Source organism: Vipera ursinii (genome assembly GCF_947247035.1).
Source record: "Vipera ursinii genome assembly, chromosome: 6".
NCBI lineage: Eukaryota > Metazoa > Chordata > Lepidosauria > Squamata > Viperidae > Vipera > Vipera ursinii.
The window spans coordinates 70,143,505-70,162,205 of NC_139515.1; the positions used below are offsets into that span (position 1 = coordinate 70,143,505).

Below are 18,701 nucleotides of genomic sequence, written 5' to 3' on the forward strand. Positions count from 1 at the left end.
ATTCGATTTAGACTCCTGCAGGACGGTAGATAAATGACTAGTAACACAGCAATTAAAACAGTGTTTCTCAACTTTGACAAATTTAAGCTGTGTGGAGTTTCAGAATTCCCCAGGCAGCATGTTAGCTGAGGAATTCTGGAAGCCCACAAAGCTTAAAGTTGTAAAGTTGAGAAACACCAAGACTGATATATGCAATATTTTGTGCAGTCTCTAACTTGTGTATCAAACCCTTTTATCATGCCATGTTTAATTATGGCAGGGAGACACCTCCTGCTTGACTCCTAATGTCAGTCCCTTAGGTTTTCTCAAACAGGGAGGCTTTAACTTCTCCACCTCCCCTTGTAAAGTGACCAGTACAGTAAAAAAAAAAGTTTGTTTGTGCACACAACCCCATCAGTATATACACACTTCACATGCTTATGAAGGTTTTATGAAAACAAGAAGCCCGTTTCACTTGTTATTATGTCATAATAAATGTTTCCAGTGATAATAAAATCAATGAGCAAAGTATTCAAAAGAGAGTTTGCCTTCTTTCTTTTACCTCCAAGAGATGGGAATAAAGAAACACAGACATCTTTTAAATAAGAAATATTTTAAATTTATGTATACATATAAAAAAAATGAAAGGCCATGAAAAAACAACAACCAAAGAATTGCTGCCTTTACAAGATCGCACAATGGGATAGTTCCTCATACTCAATAATATAGGCTGGATAAATCTGATACTTCTCAAAGATGACAAAAATAGAAGGATTCAGAACATCGTCCACACAGCTATCATAGAAGCCATTTGATTGGTTAGATTTAGGAGGAGGGCGGACATAAGAAGCTTTTCCTTGGACATAGTCTCCAACCAGAACTCTAGCTACAAACATGGTCTTTGTTTGTCTTTTTGACTTGCAGTATGCGTGGGAGTAACAGGCATCTCTGGCAAAATAGCTTCCTACAAGAAAACACATTTTAAAAAATCAAATCCTCTGTAAAGAAAAAAAACTCCTTTCAAAATAAATTTGCTATATATTGTTTCAGGTTTTAAATATTACTAAACTACAACTCTTAATATCCCTTTGGCTGTGGTGGCTGGGACCACTGGATACTCAGATTCAGCAACAGTTTCCCAGCCCTGTTATAATAACACATTTGCCCATGTTTCTGATGGCTACCTTGTACTTCCAGTGTTCCAAAGACCTCTGCTTATGTAGTCCAAATAACACAATTTTTATACAATAGGAATGGATCAGTAGGTTCAGTGTGTGTCAGAGGGACAGTCTGAATGTGCATAGATATGGGAAATGATTAGGTGGCACACTGAACCAAAGCATTCAAAACTGCAACTGTATGTCTCTCACCTGAACTTGTCCAATAGCATGATATGCCAAGTAATTGAAAGCCAGTCTAGTTGTGTAATGGTTAAGGACTTGGACAGCAGAGGCCCAAGTTCAAACCTCCACTGGACTAAGAGGGTTTTTTCAGTGATTTAGGTCCAGCAACTACCTTTCAGCTGAACAGGATTATTGTGGGAATAAAATTAGAGGAGGCTTCCCACGTACTCAGATTTCAGCTCTCAGATAAAAGTCAGAACACAAATGCATAAACTTGGGGAAATGGATAGAAAAACAATACTTGAAGATGCTGAAACTCAGATATCTTCCAATCTTGCAAATTATGTGAATTCTAGCTGTCAAGGTAGGAAATACTTAGCTCTTCCAGAATGCACTACTTCTTCCCAACTCACCAGTACCTTTTCCATATAGTGTTCCATGCGTGCCACAAATTCTCCAGTCAAAGTTTTGCCCACAGATGTCATACAGGTGAGATGCGCTAGTGCCATGAAACAAGAGCCGTTCATCAATTTCCTTTCCTCTATTCAACTTCTTCATCTGCTCTTTTTGCCTAGAAACATACTACTTCAAGTTATGCTTGATGTCAAAAAGAATTTAAATCACTTCTCTCTTCCAACTTGGAAGACATACAGCAAAAGGATCTAAGAACACTTTGCACATTTATTATCCCAATTTAATGTAGCTTTTCCAAAGAAAGTATTAAATTAATTTTTCCCTGATCTCTTAAGCTATGATATACATAAATGATGTAATTCAATCTCTAGCATATTGAATCTGTGCTAGAATTCTGCAGAGTTGCAGTACAGCAACAATGATCTAAGTCAAAATGGGAGTAGATCAAAATTTACAGCTGATGCTTCCAGATTTCTTAGGGATACTAAAGATGACAATTCCCAGAATTATGAGTCTGTGCAACTAAAATAAATTCTGCAAGATGCAGTCTCAAGAACTTAGGGCACAGATTAGAAAAGTGATTTAAATAATAACCAGGGTCCTTTCTACATTTTGTTTATAGGCCACAGCCTATTCATAGCCAGATAAACATGATATATGATTACAAAATATACATTCACAACTGTACTAATACTCAATAGACAACATAAATTCCAGATACTGAATCCAATTATTTTATCATGATTTTGTCTCTCCAGGAAGAAAATTAAAATCTAGTACAAACCACTGAAAGACTTGCCAGAGAGAAGGATTCTGAATTCTTTGAAGTCTATGTATAATGTAATCTTGCATTGTCTTCTCAAAAAGCATCTTGATTTCATGATATTCTTCTGAAGAATTAGAGATCTCTACCAGCTGGGAACAAGATCAGAGCTATTGTGAATGAATTTTTTAGTTGCTTTTGATCTATCAAAAGTTTTCATTCTTTCTATATCAAAATAGGGACTCATAACATAATCCATGCAGATGAAATAAATTAAGAGCAGAATAAGTTTCTTTAAAATAATTAGAGTTGGGTTTACACGTTGGACAAAGTAGTTGTAACATCTTTTTCACAATGAATGAACCTAATCTGCAATGTCGCGCGGTTGAACGGAGAGACGGACACTTGAGCTGGGTAGTATTTCTTTATTGAGTCAGAAATGAAGCTGGAGCAAAGGGGTTACCTGGCATCTCTTTATACCTGCCCAGGTGAATGGTGACCAATAGATTTAAACCTGGGCTTCCCGCAAGTGCAGGTCGCCAATGGATTTAAACCCTGGCTTCCCGCCAGAGCTGACCATGCCCTGGGGCTGTCAATGACTCTCCCTATTCAGGCTTTCCTGCCAAAGCAGTTATAGCCTGGAGCTGTCCAGCCCCCTGCTGTGCTGACATTTCTGTGTATGCTTTAAAGGCATACACTACACCCCTTCCCCCGTAGTGAGGAATTACCCCCTGTCATTCTGTTTCCATAACTATATACACTTATTTACACTATACACAAAATTTACATATACAAGAGTTTACAATTGTTATTCCTTGGTTGCTTTGCCACCCGCTAAGAACGCACATAGTCCATGAAGTAGCTTGGAGCCTTGTGTGGCCTGCTTGATCTTCTTGGGACTGGTTCACCTGGTGGTGTGGTGCTATGTCTAGGCTCTCTTCCTTGTTGTGAATGTTGTGGTGGATTGTGGTGTGTGTGTGTGTGTGTGTGTGTTGCGGTGCCCGGGTTTTGTGTTCTGGTGACTGCCTGGTTTCTCTGTCAGTCTCCTCCCTGGGGTGGGGTTGCCACTGTGCCCCTCTGGTAACCCTCCTGGGTGTCTGCGTCTGTGTTTGTGTTGGCTCTTCCTCCTCCGCCCCCAGTGTGTCCTCTATAACCCTTTCAGGAGCCCTTTTCCTCAGCTGATCCAGGTGCCTTTTCCAAAGGAGTGGGGGACTCCTTACTCTGTAGGAAAGGGGTCCTGTTTGTTCTAATATCTCCCCTGGCACCCATGGGTGACCTGTGCTATAGTTCCTAGCCCAGATGGGGTCTCCTGTCTTGAAGCTTGTTTTGATGTTGGGGGTCCCGGCGTCTGCTGCTACCCTGTCTGGGTGAAGCCTGTCCAATGTTGTTATGAGGCGTCTGCCCCATCTGAGTTCCGCTGGACTTTTGCCTGTGGCGGTGCAGGGTGTTGCATGTTGGTGTAGGAGGAATGTGGCTAGTCTTTGCTTCCAATTTCCCTGTACTATGTGCTTGAGGGCATCCTTTGTTGTCCGCACGAATCGTTCTGCCAATCCGTTACTGGCAGGGTAGAAGGGAGCCGAGGTGGCGTGCCTAATCCCCAAGGTCCTCAGGAACACCTGGAAATCCAAGGAGGTAAATTGTGTTCCATTATCTGACATGATTACATCAGGCAGACCATGTGTAGCAAACATCCCCCTCAATGCTTGAATGGTTCCTGCTGAGGTCATGTTGCCCACAGGCACCACCTCCAGCCATTTAGAATGGCTGTCTACTGCTACCAGAAATGTGTGACCTTGGAATGGGCCTGCATAGTCTATATGCACCCTGGACCATGGTGAGTGTGTTTCCTCCCACTTGTGGACTGGTGCATGTGGTTGTTCTGGCCGTGTCCTCTGGCATGTGTAACACCCCACTACTAGTTCTTCTATCTCCTTGTCCAACCATGGCCACCACAGGTAGCTCCTTGCCAGGGCCTTCATTCTTACTATTCCTGGGTAGCCTTTGTGTAATGACTGGAGGACTCTTTCTCTGAGCCTCATGGGGATGATGACTCTACTTCCCCACAAGAGGCATCCCTTGTGTGTGGACAGTTCATGCCTTCTGGAGAAGTAAGCAATGAACTCTTGCCCTGGTGATTTGTCCTGCCACCCACTGCTCACCCATGATTGTACCCTGCTCAGAACCTTGTCCCTGGGGGTCTCTGTGGCTATGTCCCTTGCGTTGAGGGGGCATTCTGGCAGTTCCTGTATTGCCAGTATTTGGACAGCCGGTGCTGGGTCTGGCTCAGTGTCCCTTAGGGGAAGTCTGCTGAGGCCATCGGCGTGCCCCATCTCTTTGCCCGGCCTGTGTACCAGTTTGCATGAGTATGCGGACAGGAATATGGACCAGCGTAACATCCGGGGTGACAGGATCTGTGGTGTCTGCTTCTCTGTTGTAAATAACCCTAATAATGGCTTATGGTCTGTATAAATTAGAAATTCCCTACCATAAAGGTAGTCATGAAATTTCTTTACCCCAGCAACCACTGCCAGTGCCTCCTTGTCTATCTGGGCATAGTTCCGCTCTGCAGCTGACAGGGTCCTGGAGTAGTAGGCGATGGGTGCCTGAGTTCCATCCACCCTTAAATGGCTGAGCACTGCCCCAATCCCATAAGGGGACGCATCGCAAGCAAGGCAGATTGGCTGGTCCTCCCTGAAGTGGGTGACTGTGGCATTGCCTGCTAACAGGTTCTTCAGTGTTTTGAATGCGTTAGCGTGTTTGTCAGTCCAGTTCCAGGATGCTTGCTTGTCAAGCAACCTGTGTAGGGGTTCTGCAATCGTAGCCTTGTGTGGCAGGAATGCGTGATAAAAATTGAGGAGGCCCAGGAATGCCTGCAACTCAGACTTGTTTTGGGGGGTAGGGGCTTCTTTGATTGCCCTGACTTTGGATGCAGATGGGTGGATGCCTTGAGCATCAATCCTGAACCCCAGGAACTCTGTCTCAGTTACCCCAATCTTGCATTTTTCCCTTTTGAGCTTCAACCCTGCACCCCTGCACCTCTCAAGTACTGCCTTCAATCGGGCTGCCAGTACGTCCTCAGAGCTGGCTACGATCAGGACATCATCGAAATAGGGGCAAACCCCTGGTATTCCCTTGAGGGTCCTTTCCATCACCTCCTGGAATATTCCAGGAGCCACGCTGACCCCGAACTGCAACCGGTCTACCCGGAACGCCCCCTTGTGTGTGATGATTGTTTGTGCTCTAGCAGCCCCTGGGTCTACTGGCAGCTGCTGATAAGCTTGGGCAAGATCCAGTTTGGCGAACACCGACCCGCCTTGCAGGGACGCCAGAATGCTGTTTACTGCAGGAACCGGGTATGAATGAGCGCTCAGAGCCTGGTTGATTGTCCCCTTATAATCGGTGCAAATTCTAATTTTGCAATTTGCCTTGAGCAGCGTTACGATGGGGGTTTCCCATTCCGCTCCATCGACTGGCGTTAGCACCCCCTGGTCTACCAGCTTATCCAATTCCCGCTCTATCTTGTGCTTTAGCATGAACGGAACCCTCCTAGCCTTCATCCTTATGGGATGCACCTGGGGGTCTAACTTAAATGAGATTGGGGGACCTGTGTACCTTCCCAGCTGCCCGTCGAACACGTTCGCAAAATCCTTGCAGACAGCTTCAAGAGAAAGGCAGCTCCGTGTCTGGTGAATCCCCGTGATTCCGATGCCCAGCGCATTGAACCACCCTAACCCCACGAGGCTGGTCCGCTGGCCTTCGACGACCAGTACACTTAATTTCCCCTCAAACCCTTTGTACTGAACCCTCACCAATGCCTCCTCCAGACGCTAATGGGTGAATTCTGAAAGTCAGAGAGGGTCAGTCTGGATGGCCTCAAGGGAACCCGTTGGCCACTCCGCTTGCAAATCTCATTAAACGTTCTGGCAGAGATGATGGACACGGCTGACCCTGAGTCCAGCTCCATCGTGCAGGGGACCCCTTGCAGCTTCACCCTCAATTTTATTTTCGGGGTTAGCACCGCAGGGGCCCCTGTTAGGTGAACGTCCGGCCGTCCTGCTGTGTGGCTGACTGTCAGTCCCGGCAACCGCTCCCCGGTACCTGTAGCGAACTGGAACTCTGCCTCCACCTCGTGCAGGCTATCTCACTGCCTGCTCTTGCAGACCACCGCGATGTGTCCGGTTTTTCCGCATGCCCGACACTTGGCCGACTTGAAATGGCAGGTAGACCGGGGATGCTGTCCTCTGCAGCTGGCGCAATGGGTAGACCGGGAGCTGTTCGTGCCGCAGTCGGAACACTGGGTAGACCGGGGTTGTCCGCAGCCGCTGTGCTGGGTAGACCGGGGGCCGCAGCCACTGTGCTGGGTAGACCGGGGCCGATTCGCGCTGTAGCCATGGAGTTGGGTAGACCTGCACTCCTGGCATCTTGCGTCCGCTGCGGCTGGTCTTGGCTCCCTCACATTGTCTCAGTTGGAGGTGACGGGTCGCTGTTGTCGGTGGATGGTGTCCATTTCCAACTCTGCCCCGTCCACGTCACCGCACCCGCTCAACTGGTCGATGGATCTGACTCCTCGGCCATGTCCCAGGCTAGTAATTCCTCTTGGACATCCCTCAGGGTCAGCTTCTGCTTTGCAAAGATTTTCTGGCGCAGCTTCCTGTCCCTCAACCCGCAGACGATCTGATCCCGCAGCTGGATCTCTAGATTCTCAAAATTACAGAGGCAAGCTGCCTGCCTCAGGGCCGCCATGTATTGCTTGGCAGACTCACCTGGCCGCTGGTCCCGCTTCTCGAAACGATACCGCCAGGCGATCTCGGACGTCTCGGGCTTGAAGTGCTCGGTCAGCTTTGCCAGCAACTCGTTGTACCTGATGGAGTGGATGTCGTCGGGTGCGCAGAGACCGACCGCCAGCTGGTATGTTTCCGTGCCACAGCTGCAGAGTAGCGCCGCCGCTCTCTGCCGCTCATCTTTCACCCTGTTTGCCTGTAGATAGCACTCGAGCTGCCCCACAAAGGCTTCCCACTCCTCTGAGCGGTTGCTATTGAAAAGGGGATACTGACCCAGTTGTGCCATTCCGCCGTCTTGGTCATCCTGCGCCTTGGTCCGGGGCTGCCGATTGGATTCTGTCCGTGGCTAGCGTTGTCCAGTGCAGGATCCCACCTTCGTCGACAGTGCAATGTCGCGTGGTTGAATGGAGAGACGGACACTTGAGCTGGGTAGTATTTCTTTATTGAGTCAGAAATGAAGCTGGAGCAAAGGGGTTACCTGGCATCTCTTTATACCTGCCCAGGTGAATGGTGACCAATAGATTTAAACCTGGGCTTCCCGCAAGTGCAGGTGGCCAATGGATTTAAACCCTGGCTTCCCGCCAGAGCTGACCATGCCCTGGGGCTGTCAACGACTCGCTCTATTCAGGCTTTCCCGCCAAAGTGGTTATAGCCTGGAGCTGTCCAGCCCCCTGCAGTGCTGACATTTCCGTGTATGCTTTAAAGGCATACACTACATAACCACTCTACTTTATATACTATGGCCTCACCATGTACATAAAAAAATCTTAATCACAGTACATCATTGTTCCATTTACTATGACTTTTATCCCTCTAATAAATTATTCAACCTTGATTTACAGTTAAGCATTACATATGAACAAAGTCATCATGCTAAATAACCACATTTAGAAACAAGCCGTGGCTTAGCATCAGGCATGAATAAATAACTTACTGTAAACCATCCTATTCTAACCTTTGACTCTCAGATATTGACTTCAGCTCTTAACATACCCAAATGTTAAGGATTATAGAATTGTTATCCAGCAATATTTCAGTACTCAAAGATTACTTTTAATGCTGCTGAGTGTACCCTGCTTGATAGATTCTTCTGTACAGATTTTACCACGAAAGTTTAAATAGAATATTGCCAAGGGACATGATGGGTAACCTTAGTAAAACTATTCACATATCACTATTTGCCAGAGAGGTATTTCACATTTAATTCTGTCTGATGTTCACAAAAACCAGAAGTATCTTTCAAGCTACTTAAAACCTAATTTCAGAAGAAATGGTGGACTATTTCAAACTATGTGGCTTTTATATGACATACGACAGAATTAAGAAGGTATGGGTGTCATCTCTATGCACTTACAGGGGCATAGGGAATAGCAATAGCAATTTGACTTATATACTACCTCATGGCACTTTACAACATTTTCTGGGCAGCTTCCAATGAAGAAGCATTATTTGCATATTGCCCCTAACAATTTGGGCCCTCATTTCACTGACCACAGAAAGATGGAAGGCTGTATCAACCTTGAGTCCTGTCGGAATCGAACTCTAAGCTATGAGCAGAGCTTGCCTGCAGTAATGCACTTTAACCACTGTGCCACCAGGGCTTTTAGAGAAGCTTATGAACCAACCATACCACCAAACAGTATTTTTCTTGGCTAATATCTTTCCCTAGAAATGTTGTAAAGAATGACATCTGTCAACATTACAGCAATGGTCAAATGGCCAGGAACAAAGGGAAATGCTGGTCCCCAACAAACTCTGAATGCATTTGAGCCCCTATGGACTTTGGACAAAGTTCCAGGAAGTAGGGTGGCATAAATCTGGAAGAATGTACCAAGTTTGGGGTGGGTAGAGAAAGAAAAAGGGAAGGAAGTTCCCCAACTGCACATGGAAGGTGTTTTTTTTTAATGAGGGCAGAAATAGAGGTTGTTGCTATGGTCAGATAAAACAGAATACCTTATACCCTATGTCAGGAAGGGCTGATTGATCCCAGGTTGAAGGAAACAAGTGGAAGGGAAAAGATGATTCAAAACGCCAGCTGGAAATGGGAAATAAAGAAACAAAGAGGATTCCTGTTGTAGACAAATCTCATTTAATTTCCAATTTTATCTATTTTAGAGCAGACTTCCCCAATTTGATAATCTCTGCAGGTTTTTGGCCAAAATATTCATTGTGCTGGAAATGATGAAAATGGCAGTCTAACTCTCTGAAGGATACCAGGTCATGAAAACCTGTGTTAGTTTCCCAAACTAATTTTTCCAACTGTATTTGCCGTTTCCCAAGTTATTGAAAGCTATTAGAACTGGAAAGCTCTCCCTAATCTCATCACTTTTATTTCATCAAATCCTGGATTAGTAAAGGGGTAAAATGATGGAGAGGATATATTTGTGTATAACAGTGTCCCAAGACTGAGAATTGAGCCCAAGCCATGAACAATGAAGCAGATTTTATAATTGTAACAAAAAGATGTATTTAAAGAAATACATGATAAGGATAGGCCTAGCACCCATTTGACCACAGTTTACAGGAGGAGAGCCAGAGAACAGGCTTAATTCCCTGAAGTATCTATATCTCAGAGCTCCTTATGGTCAAATTCATTGAGAGTCACACTTCCAACAAAATCATTGGGAAGCATATCTTGGAAGTGGAAGCTGAATATAAACATGATTCAAGTTTCAGCAAACTGCAGGAATCTTTTGTATTTAGGGACCCTACTTAAAAATAACCCAGAAATTGGACTGAAGCACAGCTATAGCACAACTCAGGACAAGGTTACAAATGCATTTCAGCAATATATTTCTTATAACACCTAAGCATTACTGAGAAACACTGAGCTTCATTCATTTAGTGGGAGGGTTTATGTACTGCATTGACACACTAGGTTTTTAGCTTAGCATGAGATGTGAGTCCACTAGTTTGATTTGGACGTTTATGATAAAATGAGTGTGAATCAGGCCAACAAGACCATGATTTAAATCAGTTGTCCGTGGACCCCAGGGGAGCCGCAATGTCATCACAGGGGCCCCGCAAAAGCTTGAAGAAATGTTACGATTTAAATTTTGAGTTAAATCTTGAGGGTCCATGGCCATGGTCAGTGACCACAAAAGGAATTTAAAGGGGGATCATGGTGAAGAAAAGGTCAAGAATCACTGGTTTAAATAATATATTAATTAGCACAATGTAAAAATCCAGTTGACGTTTATTTGTTTGGAAATGTTTCATTGGATTAATGCAAGAAAGATTTCTTTTCCACCGACCTTTTGCTTTAAATGGCTGAAATCCCTTTCTTCATTTTCCTATTAAAATAATTGCTATTTTTTCTTCCCACAATGTTATGTGGTTTTAAACAGAGGTCTGGAGTATGATGATACTGCCTGTCCAAAGGCCACATGGACTGTGGCTAGCATCACTGTGAAATTACTGAAGTAGCAGAATCGAAACTGGGAGAAGGGGGAAGGATTTTTACATCACATGATCAAAATTTGGATGCTTGGCAACTGGTTCATATGGTTGCACATCCTGGGGTCATAATCACCTTTTGTGACCTTCTGACAAGCAAAGTCAATTGAGAAGTCAGATTCACTTTACAGTTGTGTTAGTAACTTAACAACTGCAGTGATTCACTGAACAACTGTGGCAACTATAGTCGCAAAATGGGGCAACTGTCTCACTTAGCAACAGAAATTTTGGACTCAATTGTGGTTGTAAGTAGAGGAAGTACCTGTAAATGATTTTGTGAAAAATGCTAATTACCTCTTCTCACTTTTGCGTCTACCTCCAAAAAATACAAGTCGGGGCCATCTGCAGACTTTCCTCTGTGTTCCGTAGTACACATTTCTCTGAACCATCTCTTGAAGGAAAAAGCAATACCCACTGTCAGATAACTCATCTATGCTAAAAATTAATTCACTTATCAATTAAACTTAAATACAAGGCATTGTAGGCTGCTACTCTTGGACTGCTGTTGTCAATAACGCTATGTGGACTATGCAGAAAAGCCACAAAAATGGGTATTTTATGTCTACTGAGGGACTATATTTGGTGAACTTGGTCAGATTTACATTTGATTATTAATATAATAGAGGGAAGCCCTTCTCATTGGAAATCAAGAGACTTCCAAAGAACACCCAAGAGGAACACCCATTTTTCACTTCCTAAATACACTGTGCTATTCCACAATTAGCAATATTGAGTTTAGTAATATTTAAAAATAAGGTAAGATACCAGAATCTCAATCAGATCAGTCTCATGGAAATTTAATCTTTAAATTTAAGATATTATCAAGAAGAGACAAATTATACCACAAGGACTCTGGATGAACAAAATATTTAATTATTAAATTTGTTAAATTAATGATTTATCAAGAAAATGTCTATTATTGGCAACAATAGATATTTGTTCAGGATGTTTTTTTAAGCCCACAGTACTATTCAGTAGTCTTAAATGGTAATTGTTTTGCCTGTCTGCATATATTTTTTCATGTGATAGTTTGAATAAATTAGGCTAATTCATATTAGCAATGAATGTTGGGGATGGCTGCATGGGGAGTTTTTAAAAATCAAAATGGTAGCCTCAACAGTGTGAACAAAGTTCCATCCCTGAAAAAGAAAAAATCCTCATCATGTGAGTTGCAGCTACCATTTTGACTTCTTTGATATATATTCACATGGGCATCCCAGTTAGCAGTCATTGTCACATACCAAGCTATTATTGCTAAAAAGAAAATACCTTGAAAATTTAACGAATACAGCTGAGTCCCAGCCTGGAAGAATACAACTCCTCTGTAGTCAGTTAGGAAAGTAACCTCTAACTCAGAGGATGATATTGAGGCAACACAGTGCTCAGAATCCTGCAAAACAGAAAGGAAAAACAGAGACCAAAGTAGGAAAGAAAGGGAAATGGATAATTTAATTTTGATCATTGTGTTCAAACCCATTGGAGAGCAAATCACAAAACAGCATGTTATATTACAGTAGTCCTTGCTTATCAACTCTCTCAGTTATGATGGTGATGAAGAACTAATTTTATCACCAATGCTCACATTTACAACTTTTCCAGGTCTATAAAGCAAAGAAAAGCTGAAGTATGAACATAAGCACAGTTGTGGTTTCACTTTGAGATCAATTCACTTAACCACCGAATTTCCGGTCCCAACTGTGACCCCTAAGCTATCCATCTGTACAGATAGTCCTTGATTTACAACCACAATTGAGCCCAAAATTTATGTTGCTGAGTGAGACGGTTGTTAAGTGAATTTTGCCCATTTTATAAACGTCCTTGCCACAGCTGTTAAGTGAATCACTGCATCTGTTAAGTTAGTAACTAGGTTGTTAAGTGAATCTTAACACTTATGTGACAAGTGAAGCTGGCTCTCCTATTGACTTTGCTTGTCACAAGGTTGCAAAAGGGGATCACATGACCCTGCACACTGCCACCATCCTAAATAAGTCAGTTGCCAAGCATCTGAATGTTGACCATGTGACCATCAGGATGCTGTAACGGTCATAAGTGTGGAAAATGGTCATAAGTCAGTTTTTCCAGTGCTGTTGTAACTTTGAATGGTCACTAAATGAACTGTTGTAAGCTGAGGACTCCCTGTATTTAGCTCTACCATCCATCCTCTAAAGCAGATACAAGCCATATTCATGGGCCCAGGTGCTGCTCTGCAGTGATGCCGAGAGCAGCAGAAAAGGTTCAAATATCATATTCAGCAACAGTTTGCTTTATCGTGATTTAATAAGCTGTTATAAATATTAATAGCTGAGCTCACAGTGTCTCAAGTCACAAAGTGTGCAGCACACTAAGCCAAAGGCAAAGAAATTGCTTTGCGTTATAATTTATTGCCATGTGTGAACCCAGCTAATAAATCTGTGTAGCAAAATTGAAGCTCTTTGAAGCAGCAACGACAGCAACCCAGGTCTGATTCATCAGCAGATAAAAGTTTACCTTTTGGCCATACTCGATCCACTTGCCATTTTCATCCAGCCAATACCAGATAAACTCTACTCTGACAATGGAGTCAAACAGCATGACCGCTGGCATTCGCTAGGAGAGTCAGATATGAATTCTGGCACCAGGCATCTTCTGGAAAAAAAAAATCAGGCATGTCAGCAAGCCCGTAAAAACAAAGGAGGGAAACCAATCAATTCACATTTTGCTCTGAGACAAAGAGGTAGACATTCACTGTCCTCCAGTTAGGCTCTTCTGTGTAGCAGCCCTGCCCTGTGGAACACCTTGCCCCCACCACCACCACGAGATGAGACAGGGCCCCACTCTTCTAGCCTTCCGAAAGAGCACCAAGACCTGGTTTTGCCAATTAGCATGTGGGTCAAAGAGTAATAGGGAAGCTTGGGGATAGTTGGGGTCATGATGAGGTTCTCTCAACCTTTTTAATGTTTTAACTTTTAATATCTTAACTCTGTCTTTTAAAAAATGTTTTAACTTGTTCCTATTTATGCTTTTATTTCAGATATTTTTACTGTACACTGTGTCACTTAGGTGAAATGAGCTGTGTAGAAATGTGGTGAATAAATAATGGCAGCCATTTCCCTAACAGGCTGTCTTGCAAACTATATGGCTTGCAGTGCTACCTAAGAAACAACAGAGAAGCCAAGTCTGTGTTTGGCAGCCAACTTCCTTTCGCTAGGAATGGCCTCCCATCTTGACCCATAAAAGAAAAAATAGCAACATTGGAACCATCCAGTGGTGGCTTCATCAGTCATTGCGCAATGTCCACTTTAATCCCAAATCTCATGGCAAACGTACTGACTAGCACTGACAACACTATAGAAAAGACTGTATGTTTGTTCCTGGCTTAGCACACTTGTATTTCATTATTCATCGGATTTCTCTTCTGCCTTCCCTCGGGAGCTTGAATTCTAGTCTTCCCCACAGAACAAGTCATCTGTAAGGTAGGTTGGGCTCAGAGGTCCAAGGTCACCTAGCTGGTTTCAGTACCTAAAAGCACATTTGAAGCTCCATCTTCCTGGTGCTAGTGCAAGTTTAACTGCAACATGATGTGTGAGTCTAGCTCAGGGGTAGGCAACCTCGGCTCTTTTATGACTCATGGACTTCAACTCCCAGAATTCCTGAGTCAGCTATGCTGACTCAGGAATTCTGGGAGTTGAAGTCCATGAGTCATAAAAGAGCCAAGGTTGCCTACCCCTGGTCTAGCTAGTCTTAGATTCAAAATTGTTTTTTTAAAAATATATTTTATTGATTTTTAACATACATCTTAATATTTGGCAAACAGCATGTTGTCTGGGTTAGTGTTTAAAAAAACAATCAATTAATTTCTATAATTATCTAGTCCATATAATAGCTTTGCTTGATTTCCACTTCTTCCAATAATATTCTCTTTTGCCAACCTTAAATTAATACAGTTCTTATTTAAACAAATGACCATTAAATATAGACATTTTTCTCATGTTTCTGGAAGTAATAACCACATCAGTATAAAGCTTCTTTTCATTGATCATCTTGATTGCCTCGTCATAAATCCTGTTTACATTCTTATTTAAATTTGTTTTCCCCCACAATATTCAAAACATTCTTACTGGTTAAGATTTTCTCAGAATTAGTTACACTTAAGTATTTAAGTCTTTTTTCTCGTACAAGCCATCACATTTTTACATTTTTCATATCTTAAAAAAGGGAAAAAGAAAACCTCAAGTAATATAGTATGCCTTCTTTCTTTTTTTCTTTTGTGTTTGGTTTTTTGACATGAGAAATATAAAAATGTTGGGATGGTTTATATAAAATAAATGTTTTCAAAATTGTTAAGTATCCATCCCTTATGCAGGGCTAATCTCTTCCATCTTCTCTAATTCTCCTGGTGAAAAAAATCCTACTCAAGCTCAGGATGGTCATATCCTATCACAACAACAAAAGATCTGTCGAATGCAACCAGGGAAAATATCTATATCTGAAGTAGATCTGAGCAGAACAGAAAAGTTGTAAAGCAAAGCACTTGCTTTCAAAAGACCTCCATTTTAGATATTACTTTCTAGGGTAGCATTGAAAATACTACTAAACTGTCTGAAATTCCACAGTATCCAAATCAAACCTGCTTTGATAAGATTCAGCTAGATAGAACCATGGTTTATAGTACTAGATACCTTCCTAAATTCATATATAGTACAGAAACAAATCTGGGACTTGATCATGCATTACCCTTCCTTTTGGATATAAAAACCAAATCCAATGACCACATATCTATATCTATTTCTATATTGCAACACTCAATGGGCATCTCCTTATTATGAACATTGTAACATGCTTGACTTGGTTATTGAGTCTGTTGAATATCATAAAGCATAAACTGAACAATGCCCTGGATTCATGCAATATGTTAAACTATCTCAGACTAGCCAGCATGTTGCATACATTCAGACAGTAGGTTTGTGACTGACCTAATTTAAGCATGTTTGTATGCGTACAGTTCCTTCCTCTTGTTGCTCTAGTTTGGCCAAGATGCATTACCAATTAAATGGATATGTTATTCTGTTATTATCCCCAATTCAGTGGTGGGATTCAAATATGTGAACAACTGGTTTTCTGTGTGGATGTTGCTTCTGGAAGTCCATTCTGGGCCTGGGCAACAAAAAATTAGCTACCAGTTCTTCCGAACTGGCCGAATCCCACCCCTGCCCCAATTCCTTGGAAATACATATTTCCAGGGCTTTTTTTTGTCATAGAACACCCAGAACGGAGTTCCGGCACCTTTTTTGGATGGAACCTTGTAGGGTAGGCAAGGGGAGTTGTATGACATGTGTGAGTTCCGGCACCTTTTTCTTTTACAAAAAAAGCACTGCATATTTCAAATAAACACTTTCGAAGAATTTCAGCAAGCAGCACATTAAACTTTGCCCTGAGGCTTTCCTGTGAACATATTTAAATGACACCTTTCTCAATTTAATGTTCCCAGATTGATGGGTTACAACTTCATCATATCCATCCAGCTGTCCTTTGCTAGGCCTGGGGCAGTTGCTGTTAAAAAAAACAACCCTCGAGAGAACCAATTTATTCACTTACCTTTTCTTTGAGTTCCTTCTCTTGTCTTTTATTATTCTCTAGATAAATCCAGCAACAATATTCATGTAGAAACAGCAAGGGGAAAAAAGTATATATCCATTTTTTCATGTGAACTAATTTTGCAGCAATCGAACTATGCTAGTAAGATTACAACCAGCCCATCAAAATACAAGGCTTGATCAAATTCATGCCAGAGGGGAAGTTTTAAAACAGTCAGAAAAGGCTACAAAATGAAAACAAGGAAACAAAACAAAATCTCACTACAAAGTTTCTAATTCCCAAAATTTTATGGCAGACGTCACTTCCACCTAATTCTAAAGTAAAGCTTTCATATTGCAGGTAATCAAAATCCCAATGTCACTTCTTTTTCTTCTTTTTCATGGAGCCTTGACTTCTGTCCGAACTTTTTTTCTGAGCTCCTACTCTCTAACTTAGCTGTGAGGACAAAGAACAAGCCTCCAGGATTACATCGTGGGCGGGATAATTAACTGAAAAGTCAGCTGCTCCTAGGTAAATGTCCACCTATTAACCCCTTCCCAGATCTTTCTTGAACTAGTTCCTGCCTATAGAAAACTATTGTTCATGCAGATGTTACAGTCAACTGGGATAGGCTTTTTAAAAAATCATTCTACAGCCTTTATGTTACACACTTCCATTATTATTTTATTCCCTCCTGAACCAGGAAATTAATTCAGAACAGGAGAGGACAGTTTTGTAGATACTGGCAGAAAACTCTCCACAGTCACAAAACTATAATTATTCCTGGAATTAGTGGAGCAGGCTCTATTCATTTGTCTATTTTGTTCTGTACACAAGTAACACTGTACCTCAGAATAACCACAGAACTTGTATTTGAACCATCTGCTAGGCTAAAAGGTGGCTAGCTGGTTTATGGTACAGTGTACCTAACAACCACAACCTAAAACTAGTGGATATAAACCACTGCAATTTCAATCAAAGTGATCCACATCTAACAATCTCTTGATAGCAAATGCACTCTCAAATTGGGGAACATTTTTTTTTATTGAAAAGTTTTACAATACATTTTTGAATACAAAACCCCCCCTCCTCCTCCCCTCCACCCCCCCCCCGACTTCCCAGAGCTAAATACAGGATATAAAAATATAAACAAACATAATCTAAAATATGCAAACAACAATAAAATATTAAATTCTATCGCACTTTAACTCTTAGTAAAATAACTACAAGCTAGTTATACATCATGTAAATCCGCTACTTATTCAAATGCTAAGTGAGACTTTTTAGTCCCATATTTATTCTGAATATAATCAATCCATCTCTTCCACTCCACAGTGTATCTCTGTTGCGATTGATCTTTCAAATACGCTGAGATCTTTGCCATTTCCGCCAAGTTAGAAACTTTTAAAGTCCATTCTTCTATAGTTGGCAGTTCTTCCTTCTTCCAATATTGCGCTACTAAAAGTCTCACTGCCGTAATTAAATTCAACATCAACTTAGTATCTACAACGGTGGTATCTGTAATAATACCCAATAAAAAAAGTTGCAGAGAGAACTTTATCCTTTTCTTAAATATTTTTTGCATGTCCCACCAAATTTTAATCCAAAAAGCTTTAACCTTTTTATAAGTCCACCATATATGAAAATACATTGCATCCTCACAACCACACCTCCAACATTTGGGCTGGCAATTCAGATACATACTTGCTAATTTTTTTGGATCTAAGTGCCACCTATAAAACATTTTATAAAAATTCTCTCTTAAATTTTGGGCCTGTGTAAATTTTACATTTCTAACCCAGATCTTTTCCCAGGTATCCATTGTAATATCTTCTTAAAAATTCTGAGCCCACTTTATCATACAATCTTTAACAAGTTCCGTCTCTGAATCAATTTCTATCAATGCAATATATATATGTGCTTGACCTTGATCTCTAATTTGTTTTACCAAATTTTCATCAATCATTGAAAAACCAGTTTTCTGGTCTTCTTTCCATCTAGCCTCTAATTGCCCATACTGAAACCAAGTTTGTACAATCTTTTCTTCTTTTAAAATATTATATGACTTTAATTGCCATACATTCCTCTCAAAACTTAAAATTTCCTTATATGTAGTCACATCATGTTTAAATCCCACATTTATATTTTCTGTTGCGTGTTTAGGTATTGCCCAAATAGGTATCTTATAATTTAACTTATGTCTATACTTTTTCCAGACTCGCAACAGAGCATACCTTAAAATATGTATCTTAAACACATTATCCACCTTCTTATCATACAATAAATATGCATGCCATCCAAATAACAAATCATAACCCTCAAGATTTAATAATCTCGCTTGTGTTAAATTAAACCAGTCACTTATCGCTGATAAAGCAGCAGCCTCATAATATAATTTGAAATTAGGCATTT

General features: G+C 41.5%; 1 protein-coding gene across 3 annotated transcripts; it reads right to left on the minus strand.

Annotated features, from left to right (window-relative positions):
- Window positions 1–547: 547 nt before the first annotated feature.
- Window positions 548–16,718, minus strand: LOC310642384 (protein mono-ADP-ribosyltransferase PARP12-like). 3 transcript variants are annotated; one of them, XM_083366051.1, is made up of 8 exons: window positions 16,311–16,718; window positions 13,224–13,361; window positions 12,006–12,126; window positions 11,031–11,127; window positions 9,234–9,315; window positions 2,521–2,651; window positions 1,742–1,821; window positions 548–943 (listed from the first exon to the last, which is right to left on the minus strand). In XM_083366051.1, the coding sequence occupies exons 2-8, from the start codon at window positions 13,317–13,319 to the stop codon at window positions 663–665; spliced, it is 888 nt and encodes a 295-aa protein (XP_083222177.1). In that variant the 5' UTR covers window positions 13,320–13,361; window positions 16,311–16,718; the 3' UTR covers window positions 548–662. The 3 variants fall into 3 exon arrangements, with proteins under 3 accessions (XP_083222177.1, XP_083222176.1, XP_083222175.1); XM_083366050.1 differs by having other exon boundaries at window positions 1,742–1,893; XM_083366049.1 differs by having other exon boundaries at window positions 1,736–1,893.
- Window positions 16,719–18,701: the final 1,983 nt, after the last annotated feature.